The sequence below is a fragment of the Grammomys surdaster genome, unplaced genomic scaffold (genome assembly GCF_004785775.1).
Source record: "Grammomys surdaster isolate TR1022 unplaced genomic scaffold, NIH_TR_1.0 1036, whole genome shotgun sequence".
In the NCBI taxonomy this organism is placed as follows: Eukaryota; Metazoa; Chordata; class Mammalia; order Rodentia; family Muridae; genus Grammomys; species Grammomys surdaster.
Genome location: NW_021605455.1, coordinates 378,842 through 393,248, shown reverse-complemented (window position 1 = coordinate 393,248; position 14,407 = coordinate 378,842). Strand labels below are relative to the sequence as shown.

Below are 14,407 nucleotides of genomic sequence, written 5' to 3'. Positions count from 1 at the left end.
TGAATCTGTCAGTCATGAACATCCCAGCAGACAGAAAGAATGAAGCCTGGACTCGGTCATCACTGGAGGGGTAATGAGGTGGAAGCCTCACCCCTCTGACCACTCTGGGACACTTAACCTCCATTTCCTGGGGCCACGTCCCCCTCTTTTCCCACCTTGACCCCCGCCCCCCGACAATGAATAAGGACTGTGTGGAAGGAGGAAGAGCCAATGCATCCTGGTTCTCGAGGATGTTTCTGCTCTTCCGTCCCTGATCCAATATTCTTCCCAGTCTCCCAGGAACACTGTTGTTCCCAAATCAGACAAAGGGCTGCCTCCAGTCATTTCCCAATATACAATTAGAAAACCTGGGGTCACACCTAACAAGAGGGGATTGGGGAGGGGGGAGCGGCTCGCTCCAGGGTCTAGGAACTAACCCAAAGTCTTTATTTCCTGGCCCACTGACCTTTGTCTCCACTGATAAACCTCCCAGCCTCCCTCCAAGCAAAGAAAAAGCATCTGAACAACGAGGGATGCAGCATACATTTTAAAAATTGTTTAATGAACATAAACTCCTTTAGAAAAACATTCAGCTAGGTGATAACACCCATAGAAAAAAACACCAATCTTGTGTTTATCTTTTTTTTTAATTTGGCATGTTATTTGCATTTATATTAAAGCAAAGTGCATCTTTTCTTTATTCTTCTCGTTTATACACATTGCACAATACATAAATAATGATGCTTATAAAACGTCTTTATATTTACAAGTAATAATATATTTATATATAACATAAAATACATTTTTCTTTAATAAATCTCAGCTTTTTTTTAAGGAGTCCTTTCCTCTCTCAAAGCACTACAATGCTAAATTTCCAATGAGAATGCTTCTCTTGTTCATTTAAACCTTTGTAGTTAGAAAAATAGCTTATGTGAAAGTCTAAACATGCTCATTGAGCTAAGAACAGTGTCAAAGTATCATACTAGTGTATGAGCTGAGAGAAGGACTGGCAGCCAGCCTAGGATGTACCTTTGTTATCACAGGGCTATACCCTTCTCAGCAGGAAGGGGGGGCCACCGAGCAGGTCCCTCCCTGATGCCCCTCGCTGGTCTACAGAGCTCAGCACACAGGCTGGGGGGGTGGGGTACTGAGCTGACTTTCCACATCTGGGAGAAACCTGATGAAAAACCACGGCTGGGACCGGTGGAAGGGCCTGAGAGGGTACTGGGGTAGCAATACTGTGACTGGGGCTGTCCCGGCAGCCCTTGGGAAGCCCATCTCAAGAGAGAGATCCAGGAGCAGATGGCCAAAAAAGACAGACTCGACAATGGCAGCGGGTGACAGGAGGCAGTAAGACAGGGATGAAAACAATTGGTTCTGGTTCAGCCTTCTAGCAGGCTGGCTTCTCAGAAGCCTGTGGATAGGCCCGTGTCCTGTGGGGAAGGGGGTGGGGGCGAGGCAGCTTCGGCAGGCTGGAGCAGAGTTTGGCAGCTGCTAGGACACCTGCTGCCAGTCTGCCCAGGTACTGCCCCTGCCCCACCGAGCATGTCCAAAAGGCTCGAGAGACACACAGCTTGGAACTGCAAGCCTCTCAGCTGGGGACATCCATAAAGAACACAAAAAGCACGTCATTCCCCCATCTGTCGTTCATGTACACCCCTACACACTGACAACTGAAATGCTGATCCAAGGCAGTGCTGACTCTTGTTTCCCATTTTCGCATTATCGGGGTGTCCTGCCAACCACACCCACCACCTCAAAACAAAACAAAACAAAAAACAAAACAAAAAACAAAACAAAAATCCGCATCATAAGCTAATTTCTCAAAGAACAAGACAAACCAGACACAAGTTAAGAGTGACAAGAAAGGAAAAAACAGAACAGAACAAAACCAACAATGAATGGCAACAACAAAACCGACCAAAGAGTTTGCATGAAAAGCAATCACTCGGGAAAGGTTAGCAGCAAGTAGTTTGAACGGTGGCCTGCTCGGCTCACCCTCCATCCTGTCCTCCCCACACGACTACCGGCTGTTGAAGATGACCTCCAGCCAGCACGGGCAGCTGCTGATGAACTGGCGGGTGTAGCACTGGCCCCAGCCCTTCACAAAGCTAATCTGCACGGTGAAGCCCGTCCACGGCTGCTGCATGAACTCGTGGTCATTGGGCCGCTGCAGGCTGTAGGCCTTCTCATAGTCAAAAGCCTTGATGGAGAAACCAGGGAACACCTTGTGCACCAACAGCGTCCTGGAGTCCGGGTTGTCCAGTGTGGCGGACTTGATGAAGATGGGATAACTGCTGCGGTTGTAAACCCACACGCCATCCACTTCCCTCGTCAGCTGGATGCCACAGCCAATCTTGCTCCGCACCTTCTGTACCAGCTGACTCTTGTTGTCCGAATTGAGCTGTCCGAGGCAAAAGCCATTCCCCTGAGGTAGATCATAGAAGATATCCAGGGAGGGCTCTTGGACACAGTAGAGCCTCCCCACACGCGTCTTCTCCTCCCAGTATGCCACCACGCACCAGTGTGACCGATCCCCAGGCTCCAGAAGAAGTTGGGAATCTACAAGACAAAATGGCGGACACTGTTGGTGGTGACAGAGACCAGGTTCTTTTTTCCTTCTAGAATCAAAAGGCATACATACGTAGACACATTTGGACGCATGCTCATGAGTCCCTATAAGCAGCATAAAAGCAAAAGAGGGAGAGAGAGTAAACCTGGGCTAGCTGTAGGGTCTACAGTGCTAATGGAGGGAAGACATCTTAATCCACCTTTAAATACAGGGCTTTCTGCTGTCATCCTCCCTCTCCTCTCATCTGAGTCCACAGCATCAGCATCAGCATCAGCACCTGCACCTACTTGTCCCCAAGAAGCACAGACTTTGGGACCATTGATAACCCGCTCTTGCTGTTTTGAGCTGGAAAAGGCCTTAGAAATGCCCTAGAATTAGAGTTGCTTCCCATGGATGGAACCTAGAGGGACAGCTTCTCTACTGGTGACCCAGTCAGACTGAGAAGCCAGGTGGCCTACACCCTCTACAGCCTCTGTACTAGCTTGTCACCGATGCTCACATCCGTGCCTTGCTGCTCATAAGGGAATGTCAGCCGGCAAAAATAAAGATGAGGGTGACTCTGAGGGTGTTTTTTTTTAAAAGCTATCTTCCTGACAGAAACCAACTCTCTCTCTCTCTGTATGACAGCAGCAGCCTGTACCAAAAAGGTTATGAGTTCAAGGCCAACTGCCAAATTATAATATGCAAGTGGACATCCACCTAGACCATGGCCAGCCCAGACAGAATATGCCATGCTAAAATAAACATGACCATCCTTGATGTACCCTGTCTGCCAGTCTATCTCCCTGATGTGCCCCCTTCTCTGGTTTGAACCTGCACAGCCCAAACAGTCCTTTGTGGCATTTTACTGACCTGTCTGAGCCCCTCCTCAAGACCTCCCCCACCCCATCCCCAAACCCATAACAGCCTAAAAGCCTGGAGTGACAATGGTAAGTTGTCACCTAAACAAGAGTTCTATGAACTTTTAAAGGGAGGGAGGGGTCTATATGGAAGAAAGTCCCTCCCCCTGCATGGGCAGCCTACTACCTCCCTTAACTCTAGCCAAGAGAGAACAGGGCTCACACTGAGGGCTATAAATCTCCCAGCCCCGCCGGGCTGCTGGAACGCTGTGGTTTGTGGCGGCAGGGTGGAGAGCGGAAGTCTTGTATTTGCTAACAAAAATGGGGGAAGGCGAGAAGGGAAGGAGTGAGGCAGGGCGGGGGTGTGTCTGTGGAGCACCGAGGCAGAGAAGCCTCTCTCCCACTCCAGTAAGTTTGGTGGGCCCTGAAGATGGGGCAGTATGGCGGATGTGTGTTCTCGAGGCCTTTGTTGTTGCTAGGCTCAGAGCATGAGGAGGGCTGTCCCCATGCAGGCCCAGGACCAAGAAAACTCAGCCTTGTTGGTAACCCAGGGCAGCCTGGTACATCAATCCAGTCCAACTTTTATAGGCATGTTAGGACCTGGGAACCAGTCAGCTCATTGCTCACTCGCTTGCTTGCTTTTTTTTTTTCCAAAGCAGCAGTCAGTGTGAGCCCCACGTGTGAGTCTGTACATTTGTACAACCCACAGAGGTAGTCGTCGCACACACCCAAATCCTGAGTGGCTGTCCCCTACTACAGACACCCCTTCTAAGTGGCCTCCCCAATCTGTGCCCAGTTAAACACAAAGAGGATGGCAGGACAGGGTGGTGGATTCCTCTCCTGAATCCCCACTCCACTGAAAACCAACACTGCAAACCTGCACTGTCCCCTGCCCCCACTGCCATGCACCTATATCCCAAGTATACAAGACTGCTTGTGTGTCTGAGTGTGTTTATGATGGAGTGTTTGTGCTCGCACACACCAGAAAGGATGGAAAACAAGAGAGGGACGAGGGCTACGAGCAGAAGGTGACTCATCAGGCATTAACTTGTTTCTGCAAAGAATCCATCAACTGCTAATAAACTCGTGAGCACGGGCAATCTCTGAACTTTTTCTTGCAGAGGGAGCTTAGCTCTGAAGGCTGCACCAAGGACCCCTAACGTTAGTCCAATGAAGTAAGACACTTCTGGACGCGAGAGTGCTCCCCAAAGGATCCCAAACTTGGGTCAAGAAACCTGGCCAGGGAAAGGAAGACTCGGGGAGCGGCTGAAGGGAGAGAAAGAGGCTGGGGAGACTCTCAAGAGGGGCCTCACAAGGCTTGTTTCATGTAATCCAGCCCCACTGAAATCTGGCAAGGGAAGGGGAAGGAAAGAATGAAGGAAGGAAGGAGGTGGGAGAAGGAGGAGCCTGGGATCAAGTTGCTCCCCATGCCAGGCTTGTTGGCCTCCTTAGCAAGTGGTGGGGGTCCTGTCTACCAGGCAAGCCTCTGGGGCAGAGCAAAGTGGGCAAGGCTGGAGCTTGAGGCCTGCGGGGAGAGAGGGAGTAAGGAAGGGAAACGAGCCGGGGTTTCTCTTTCATCTACACAGCCGGTCTACCCAGCAATTTGCTGCCAGACATCCCCAGGAAAAACTCCTTTTCTGTTGAGGTTAATGGCCCAGCCCAGATAAATGGTAGTGTGTGGGTGTCCCCTCAACGCACTACAGGGAGACCCCTGCTTGCTCCTCCCTGTCTCCAGCCCCACTCAGGGTAGCTCTACACCTCCCCCTGCTCTTGCCCAGACTATCTCTGAGCACAAAAACCAGAAATCTCTCCAGCAAACGCCTCGGTACGCTTCCCAATGGAGAAGTCACGCACCTTCTGAGAACCCAGGGCAGCACTAGGAAATGGCAGCACCCACATGTCCACCTTGGCCTGAATAACGGCTGGTTGGGCCCACTTATGGGAAATGCCCAACATCGTTTTCTGTGGAACAGATACCTAAACTGCGCCCACATCCCCCAGTCTTCCAACCAAGGTTAGGGTAGGTATTTCTCTCCTAGAATTTCCCAGGACACATGGACAGAGCCAGCACAAGTCTTGGCCACTACCAAGGGAGGGGGGAGAACAGGAAGTCCAGCTCTGGCTTCGCTGTCCATATTCCCAGTGCAAACCCACTCACGCTCAACTTCTCCCAGCTTTATAACCTTTCCGGTGTTTTTCAACATTTCCTCCCCAGAAATTGTACAGGGCCTTGTGTTTAAACGGCATGTATTCATTTGAGAGCATCCAAAGAAAAACTACGTTGTAAAAAGCTCTGTAATCAGATGCCTGCTCACAATTTTTTTTATTACAGCTGAGGGGATTTTTCAAAGCAATACCAGAAAAGTGCTGAATAGATCCAAAATTCCATTAAGGTGTTTGCCCCTCCCCCTCCACATTTTCCTAATGCATAAAATCTTCCTTTTAAGGGGAAGGGCGCAGTAGAGACCAGAGAGGGAGAATTTCACAGTGTCTGCATAGGGAAGACCACTGACCAAGAAGAGCTAGGACCCTGGTCACCAAGGAACAGACACCTGTAGACCAGACTCACGAATGCCTCTTATACTTTGGACTTCAATGGCACAGGGTGATTAGCACTCAAGAGCACAGTTAGGTACAGAAGAAATCCCACCATTTAAAGGTAACTAGGGCTATTGAGATGGCCCAGTAGGTCAAGGTGCTGACAACCAAGCCTGACACCCTGACTTTGATCCCCGGAAGCCCAGATGGTGGAAGACAACCAGTTGACCCCTGACCTCCACAAATACAACATAGCACCCTTGTGCATTCTCACATAATAATAATAATAATAATAATTTAAAAATCATATTATAAGCCGGGCGGTGGTGGCGCACGCCTTTAATCACAGCACTTGGGAGGTAGAGGCAGGCAGATTTCTGAGTTCGAGGCCAGCCTGGTCTACAGAGTGAGTTCCAGGACAGCCAGGACTACACAGAGAAACCCTGTCTCGGGAAAAAAAAAATCATATTATAAGTAAATAACTAAAACTTACAGGTGTGAAGAGAAATGAGGGGGACAATTAACGAACTGGCTGGTGTGGGAGATGGCAAAGGAGGGGGTCTCACTCACTCTCATCTCTGTGAGAGTAAGATGGCCTGTGAGCTTCCCCTGAACAGTCAATCCAAACAGGAAGGGTACCTAAGGAACAACGATGCTCCCAACGGCCTTTTCACCAAGGTCAGGGGCAAACAAAGGGCAGACAAGTAGACACAAAGGCTGGGCCAGCAACCTGGAACACAAACATTGACTACCACACCTCCCACCACAGGTCAAGGGTCCTCCCTCCTCCTCAGCACTTGATGGCCGTTGCCCAGTCTACATCAGACATCTCAAAGGTTAACAGCACCACTGCCCGGCTCCTCCCCATTAAGAAACCGAGTGTACTCAAACCATCCAGGACAAAGGATAAGAAGAGTGCCCAACACCCAATCTAGGATCTCCCTACATCATTACAAGGACACTCAGCCTCCTCCTCCTGAGGCAAATGATCAAAACCCAAGGCCAACAGGGAAAGCTACCTGGTTTACTGACTCAAACCTGCCATGTGTACAAATAATGGAAGACCCGAGGAGAAACACAATCTCCAGAAGTTCCCAAGGCAGCTCGGATAACTCTGGACTTGGGAGCAACTTACTCACGAAAGCTGAAATGCTTCAGGTTAACTCTCTATCGAGGGTCAGAGACTCAGCCTTCCCTTCCCAAGCCGATCAGAGTTTAGTCTGAGGGCCACAGACTACACTGAGAAAGATCACGCACGCATGCACGCATGCACACCATGCTCTGCACTATCTCACTGATGGTGGCTGGACTGGGAGGAACGGTCAGGGGATGTTGGAATCTCCTCCAAGGTCAGGGTGCTCAGTCAGATCCCTGGGTCCGATCAAGTTGGATCCCTTCCTTACGTCCCTGCCCCCAATCATGGCACATTCCAACTCTAGTGGGATACTTAAATTCATCCCAAACAAGAGTCTTCCTGGGCCAGCCTCGGAGTTACTATGACAACCTAATACAAACGTGACCGTGGGTAGCCCATCCCGTGGTATGCTACACACACCTAGAAGTCTCAACTGCAATCTAACTTCTCAACTACTGAGGAGATGTTAACCCTCACCTGCCAATCACACAGGTGGGAGGATAGCTCAAGGTTAGCGCTAACATCCAGTAAGCATGACTATGTTCCAAAAGGCCCAGGTCACATGCCTAAGAATAGAGTTGGCGTTCAAGCCCATGGTATCAAAAGGTGAGCTACCCCAGGCCACTAAACCCCTGGTTCTAAAAGTCCTCTCCTACTGCTCCAAGGGAAAACCTGAGTAAGGGTCTAGTTGCTTTAAACCAAGGAGAGGGAAGTACAGCAACTTCCTTGCCAGGAAGTCACTCTGTAGCATGCTTTCCTGGGTGTTATCACTTTGGTCTGCCTATAAATTATATGAAAGCAGTTTGGGCAAAACGGGCCCATGGACTCACTTTGTGGAGCACAAATGTGACCGCAGCTGTCAGTAGTTCCCATGTGCGCTTCCATGTGTCACCACTACCTTCTAGAAAGTAAGGGGAATCTCTGGAAGGAGTTGGGCAGTTTTGCATTTAACTTGTAAAAACTTAACAGCCTAAAGAGAAAGAACGTGAGTCCAAAAAAACCCTTGCCACGCCTACCTCTAAACCAATTTTTTGGTTGTTTCTTTATTTCCAAACAGAGTACTTTCCTCTTTTCACTCACTCAGCACCTTTCTTAGAAGGAGTAGAGCCCCCAAAACCAGGTCTCTTACCAGCATCCTATTTCCAGGGCTCACCCTACAGTTTCTCCCTCTGCCCTTCTGCAAACTGTCCCAAACTTCCACACAGCCTGCTGCTCTAGAAGGGTGACTAGTAATTCGGTCCTTACAAACCATGAGTCATGATTGTTAGCTCTAAGGTGTGCTACCCTGCACTGCCCCCACCCTTGGGGTCCAAGTCTAAAGCCCCCAGCCAGAGGGGTCTCTCTTTATAGCACCATTCAGCCATCAGAGAATAAAACTGGGTAGCAGGGCCTAGGTGAGGGAAGCCACAGAAATCAAAAGCTCCTTTCTGTCTCGCCAGTTGGGCTGACGCGGCTTCCTGTGGCCCTGTGTTCAGCCATGCAAATTATAACATGTACCCGGCTGCTGTTGCTGCTTCTGCTGTCTGAGGAGATCTGCTCTACCCAGCTCTGAGAGGCTCAGAGGAAGGGTGGGGCCTCCCAACCCAGCCAACTCCATTCATAATATTTACAGTAAATGGCCTCTCTGGCTGCTGGTGAGTGTATATCCAGCCTAATTACGTCTTGAGTTTGCCTACAAGGCTCTTCCCCTCCCCCTCCATGTATGACCAAGTTCTCACCATGACCCCCCCCCCCACATAACTCAGCAGCCATCCCCTGTGAGAGGGTTTTTTGGTTGTTTATTTATTTGCTTTTGGCAACTGAGTATCTGGGGGCCGCGCGGGGCGGGGGTCTTCTAGATAGTATTATCTACTTTGCCTGCTTTATGTCCTGGTATAGACCTGGTCAGGCCCCAGAAAACATAAGAAGTGGGCCAATCCTATGACAAAGTCCACTTGTAGGTCCAAGAAAGACAGCCCTGTTAAATCCAGCTTCTCGCCCACCCGCCTGCAGCGTTTAGATTGTCTGGAGAGCTCCTAAATTCCAGACCTGGGTTGTCAACTGCAAAGCCAGCACTGGATACTGATAAATGCACACTGAAGAATCTGGCAGAAAGAACCATAAGCCACCAGAGCCCTCCTCGCCCCTTTCACTAATCATCCTAAGTATGTTAGCTGCACGCTAGAAGCTCAATACGGCACAAGACATACAGGCCCCAGAATGCCACAATGAAACTCATTCCTTTGTGTGCTAACTTTAAAAATCGTGTTTCCAATATAAATGGATACATTGAATCTGTTTTCCAAAAGGGCAAAAATTCTCAGACACGCAGAACACAAACCCATCTTGCTTGCTTTTGCCCTAGACTTCGCTTTAATAAAGTCCCAGGCCATGCCGACCCCAGTCCCCAAAAGCTGCCCGCTCCCAGCTCTAAATTCTCTGTCTGCTCAGTTTTTATTTAGACGGGAAGAAAACTGTCAGATGACAGGAAAAACTGGGAGAAACAAGCGTCCTTTGCATCCCTCTCCCTCCCGGGTTCCGACTGTTCCATGGTTATGAAAACTCCTGGACGGGAAGGCATTTTGAATATTTACGGCATTCCAGCCAATAAATTCCAGTGCAGGAGCTGATGGAAGAAAGGCCTCCCTCTCCAGCAAGCTCCCTCGCTGCTGCCTCCTCCCCTGTTCAGTCCCAGCCCTCCTTCCTTTTTTCTTTACAACCCAGAACCAGGGCTGGCCAGCCCAGGGCTGCACTGTACTTACAGGGGAAAAACAACAGAGAGACAGCCTGGAGACAGTGTGCAGACTGGAAAAGTTAATCATTACTTCTGTCTGCCTCTGTAATCTAATCTCCCCAGCTTGGACACACTCACTGCTCAGACATCTCAGCCCTTTCACCCCCAAAGCACCCAAGACCTCCTAGACCTGAGCCTCCCGGCCTACCCCCCACTCCCTCCCCTCCAGTGTGGGAGGCCATGGGAATAGAAGGCTCTGGAGAATCCTCTTATAAGCCAGCGTGGTACCACAGGGATCTGGAGTCCACTGTGCGTGGCTACCCTTCTGCACAGTGTTCCACAGTTCTAAATGTTTTTCTGGCCTCATATGATGTGAGTTCCAATCTGACTAGTACATTAGCTGCATACCCCACTACCGCCCCTGCCCCACGATGCTTTCTCTGTGTGGGACATACACTTAATAAATACCCTACCACCACCATACCCCACCACCACCCCTGCCCCTCGCTGCTTTCTCTGTGTGGGACATACGATAGATGGATGGATGGATGGATGGATGGATAGATAGATAGATAGATAGATAGATAGATACCAGTGGTTAATTAAATTAAGTGCATTTTACCACAGAAAGAAAAGGGTAAATAAGCAGACAGCTCACTGGTAGAGTGTCTGCATTGTACTGATGGTCCTGGGTTCGATGCCCAGCACAGGATGGGAAGGGAATCCTCACCCTCCAAAGCCTCTGTGTATCACCATGAGCCTGCTCTCTTAAACACAGGGTTTTAGACTGCGGACCAAAAGGAGGCAAAGCCCCCTGAAACACATGCACATGGCAGAGTGAGCGCATGCATTCACTCTGAGCTGAGGGTTCTCCATTTTCACAGAAACTTAAGAGTTTGCAAGCCAAGACACATAAAGAACCATAATCTTATTTTAAAATAAAGAAGCTGGTGATAGCTTCCTAGACACTGCCCGCCCCAAACCACAAATCCAAGAGTCAAAGCATCACAGATCTGAGGGAGAGAGGGGGATCCTGGTGACCAAGCCTAGGCCCTTTTCTTCAAAGTGGCCATGTTCCCCTACTCAAGTCAGTCAGTCAGTCAGTCAGTCAGTCAGTCTGTCTGTCTGTCTGTCTGTCTCTAGGACCTACAAGGTAAGAACAACAAAAGTGTGGGGGAGGGGAGCAATGCTGAGACTTCTGACTCTTTCAGGAAATACCCCCCCAGAACTGGAGATGGGGCCAATCTATCTTTAAGTAGTAGGCACACCCAGTGCAGGGAGAACTTTTTCTTTTCCCTCTTGGTTACTGATTAATGAGGGGAGGGCCAGGACTGCCTAACAGGCAGCCTGCCACTGGGCTGACAAGAGTCCCCAAGCACCAGAGTAGAGCTCACAAACAGCTCAGATGGCCCTCACTCTTTCTTTCTAGGAGCTAGGGACAATAATCTAAACTCCTCACCCACCCCCACAGAGTGCAGACAGGCAAACCTGCCACTGACTGTCATTATCTTGGCTCTGTATTCATTTGTGTCGGTTGAGCAAAAGTCCCAGATTTAAAAAAAAAAAAAAAAAAAAGGCCATAGCAAAATTAATCAATACAGGAGCCGACAGCGGCAGTTACTGGCCCGGTTACCTGTGTGTCTTTTGGCTAAGAGAAGTTCCCAGCTCCACACGGTGAAATTGGAGTTGCGGCCAGTTCTTCCCTCCAAGTCAAACCAGCTCTCCAGGCCTTCTCCCCACCCTCCGGGGTGTGGGGGAGGAACACCAGAGATGCTTCTAGGATAATTCAATTAGCGGGCCCTCAGAGCTCCCAGAAGCCTTAGGTAGCCCCCCAGGGAACCCACAGGGCAAGAGCATCTTGGAACTGAATGAAGCACCTTAATAAACGCATTCTTGGATTGCTAGGTGCCAGTAACCCCAGGTCAATCATGGCCTCCCTCAATCAAGAGTTAGACCTCAGACATAGTCGTAGGCTCTGAAAATATCCCACCTCTCCTCTAGCTGCTAAAATATTGGCTGCTGCCTAATACTGCATAAGCAACCCCCCACCCCCACTCTCCGTGGTCTCACTAAGAACCCAGCTCCCTGGTCATTTCTAGAAGCCTTTGGCCCCAGGTGCTACCAGTAGTCTGAAAGATGAGTGGGCATCGTGCCTTGAATTCCTGCTATGATCACACAATAAGCAGCGAGGGCTGAAGCCAGACCATGGGGGAGACCTCTATTTATCTACAAATTTTCTGTGGTTCAGTTTTCCACAGAAGTAGAGGCAGGACTCATGACCAAAGATGGGCCTGCCCCATCTCCCAGAGGGCCATCCCAGGAGAGCCTCTTCTGGACAAGCCAACTATATATGTACGATGTTGCCCCTGCCTTTGAGGCTTTTTGTCTGACTCCATCCTCTGGGAACCTAGACCATGATCCTCCCCACTGAACATGATAACTTCTCAGGAAATAGCTGATAAATTAATAAACCAGACACATTGGCTTCTCCCAAAACAAACGGCCCACTCAGCTTCACACCTGGGAGGGAAGAGGCATAAATACTCCCCACCCAGGAGAAGGAAAGGACCATGGGCCTCTCCAGCAGAGCCAGCCAGCCAAGAAGAAGCTTGTCTTGTGCCCTGTGCAATTGGGAAGAGATTCCTCTGTTCTGGGCTGAAAGGATGCCCAGCCAGGGGCTGGCACAGGCTGAGAGGTGTTTCCAAGGTAGGCGCCGGGCAGGCAACCTCTGTGGGTACACCACCTGCCCACAGCATTCTGCTCTGGCGGCCGGCTCTGTTTGGACAAGCTATCCTCAGCAAGTGTTCAACAATGCTTTTACACACCCCAGGGCTCTTGTTGTGTTATGAAAACAGAACAAAGCAGGCTAAGGAAGAAAAGCTGGGGGGGGGGGGGCAGCCAGCCTCAGTCAGCTCAGTCAGTCTCTCTCTCTCTCTCTCTCTCTCTCTCTCTCTCTCTCTCTCTCTCTCTCTCTCTCTCTCCCCACCAAAACAAGGGCATCAAACTTCCGAGAGAGGACTGGGAACCCCAGGGATGAATACATGGATACTGTCTTATCTATCCCTCCTTTGAGGAGGGATGCTTCCTGAAGCTCAGGACCTACTTCAATAGCTGTAACAATGGGCTGGGAGACCCCTTGCCCCATCCTCAGGGTCTGTGAGAAGGGGTTATGACAGCACTGAGGTCCAAACTGTCCGATGCCAGCTTCCTCTCCAAAAAGACAACTGCGGTGTGAGATGGCTAAGGAGTGGAGTAAATTCCTACCTACACTTTAAAAAATAATTTTTTTTTTGGCAAGTTAAAACTGAGCTAATGACACTGGGTGGGGCTCAGGGTTCAGGATGCCAAAGCTAAACCAAAATTAGTTCCCAGCCAAGCGTTGCTTGGCCTCACCATTTGGGGAAGGGAGCTGAAAAAGTCATGAAAGATTCTTCAGTAAACCGAGAAATAAGGCTGCAGTTAACATTTCAACTGAAGGTGACCCTTCTGGTAAAATATTTTTTTAAATAATAAAAACTAACATAAAAGTTCTCAAACAGCCTCTTTCTTAAAGAAAATTGTCTAAAAGTTCTCATGAGCCTAGAAGGGAAGACAGGGTCGGGGACGGAGGGGCAATGCCCGACAGCTTTCTCAGCCACACTACTTCTCATGAAATTTTTTTTAATCCAAGAGTTCCTTTAAAAAAAAAAAAAGTGACGCAATTTCCTGTCTTGCCCTGATATTTCCTGTTAGCTGACAAGGTGAAAGTTATCGCTGGTTTAAATGACTGTCCTAGACTCCATCAAACCTTTCCCTATCCAGTTCCCAACTTTACTACAACCTATCTCCATCTTGGCATATAAATAGTATTGTTTTCTAAACCTTTAGGAGTAGGCTGGCAACCCTTCTACTGTGGCAGCTTCCTCCAGGAACAGGACCAAGGGCTGGGATCCCCAAGGTGATACCCACCTCCTCACCAATGCGTATAAAGTTGAGTAACCACAATCAGAGAATACAGGTTTCTTGGCGTGTTAGCCACTCAACTGAGGACAGTGCCTCAGCAGTTAATAATATCTTCTCTCTGAAAATAGCCCGAAGAGGAAGCCTCCGTGTGACAGTAGGCAGGCGGCCAGATGCTGGCCATTTAATCCTCATCGAGAAAGATGCTAGGGCCAATGGTGACCTCCCAGTGGCTACACTTACAGTATCCTCTCTCAGTCTCCCACAAAGGGACACCTGCCTGCCCAGAAACACAAGAGGGATGTCTCATGGTCCATGGGCTTTGGAAGCTAGCCCCTGTACCCTCTCTGGCTCTGTGTCACTACACTAGGCAGGCCCCCAAGGACACGAATCTGAGAAGTAAGAATAGGTATACTTCCCTCCTACCCCTTCCTAACCCAGGCAGGAAGGTCAGACTTGGGGAACAAATTAAAAGAACTTTACTACTTAAGGTTTCTGCAGCTTGCATGGAAATGGGAAGGGTTGAGGAAGGTGGTGGCCCTAAAGAAGGCCCTTTTGTCCCAGTACTTGGAAGGCAGAGGCAGGCGGAGCTCTTAGTCTGAGGCCAGCCTGAGCTACAGAGAAACTTTGTCTTTTCCAAAAACCAAGGAAGGAAGGAAGGAAGGAAGGAAGGAAGGAAGGAAGGAAGGAAG

At 49.5% G+C, this 14,407-nt stretch overlaps 1 protein-coding gene across 2 annotated transcripts in view; it reads right to left on the bottom strand.

The window, feature by feature from the left end:
• Positions 1–513: 513 nt before the first annotated feature.
• Smad7 (SMAD family member 7) overlaps positions 514–14,407 on the bottom strand; it is a 26,672-nt gene continuing 12,778 nt past the window's right edge. For both annotated transcript variants that reach the window (XM_028783209.1, XM_028783210.1), the window contains exon 4: positions 514–2,541. In XM_028783209.1, the coding sequence (XP_028639042.1) occupies positions 2,003–2,541 (539 nt within the window). In that variant the 3' untranslated portion in view covers positions 514–2,002. The remainder of the gene's footprint in view (positions 2,542–14,407) is intronic.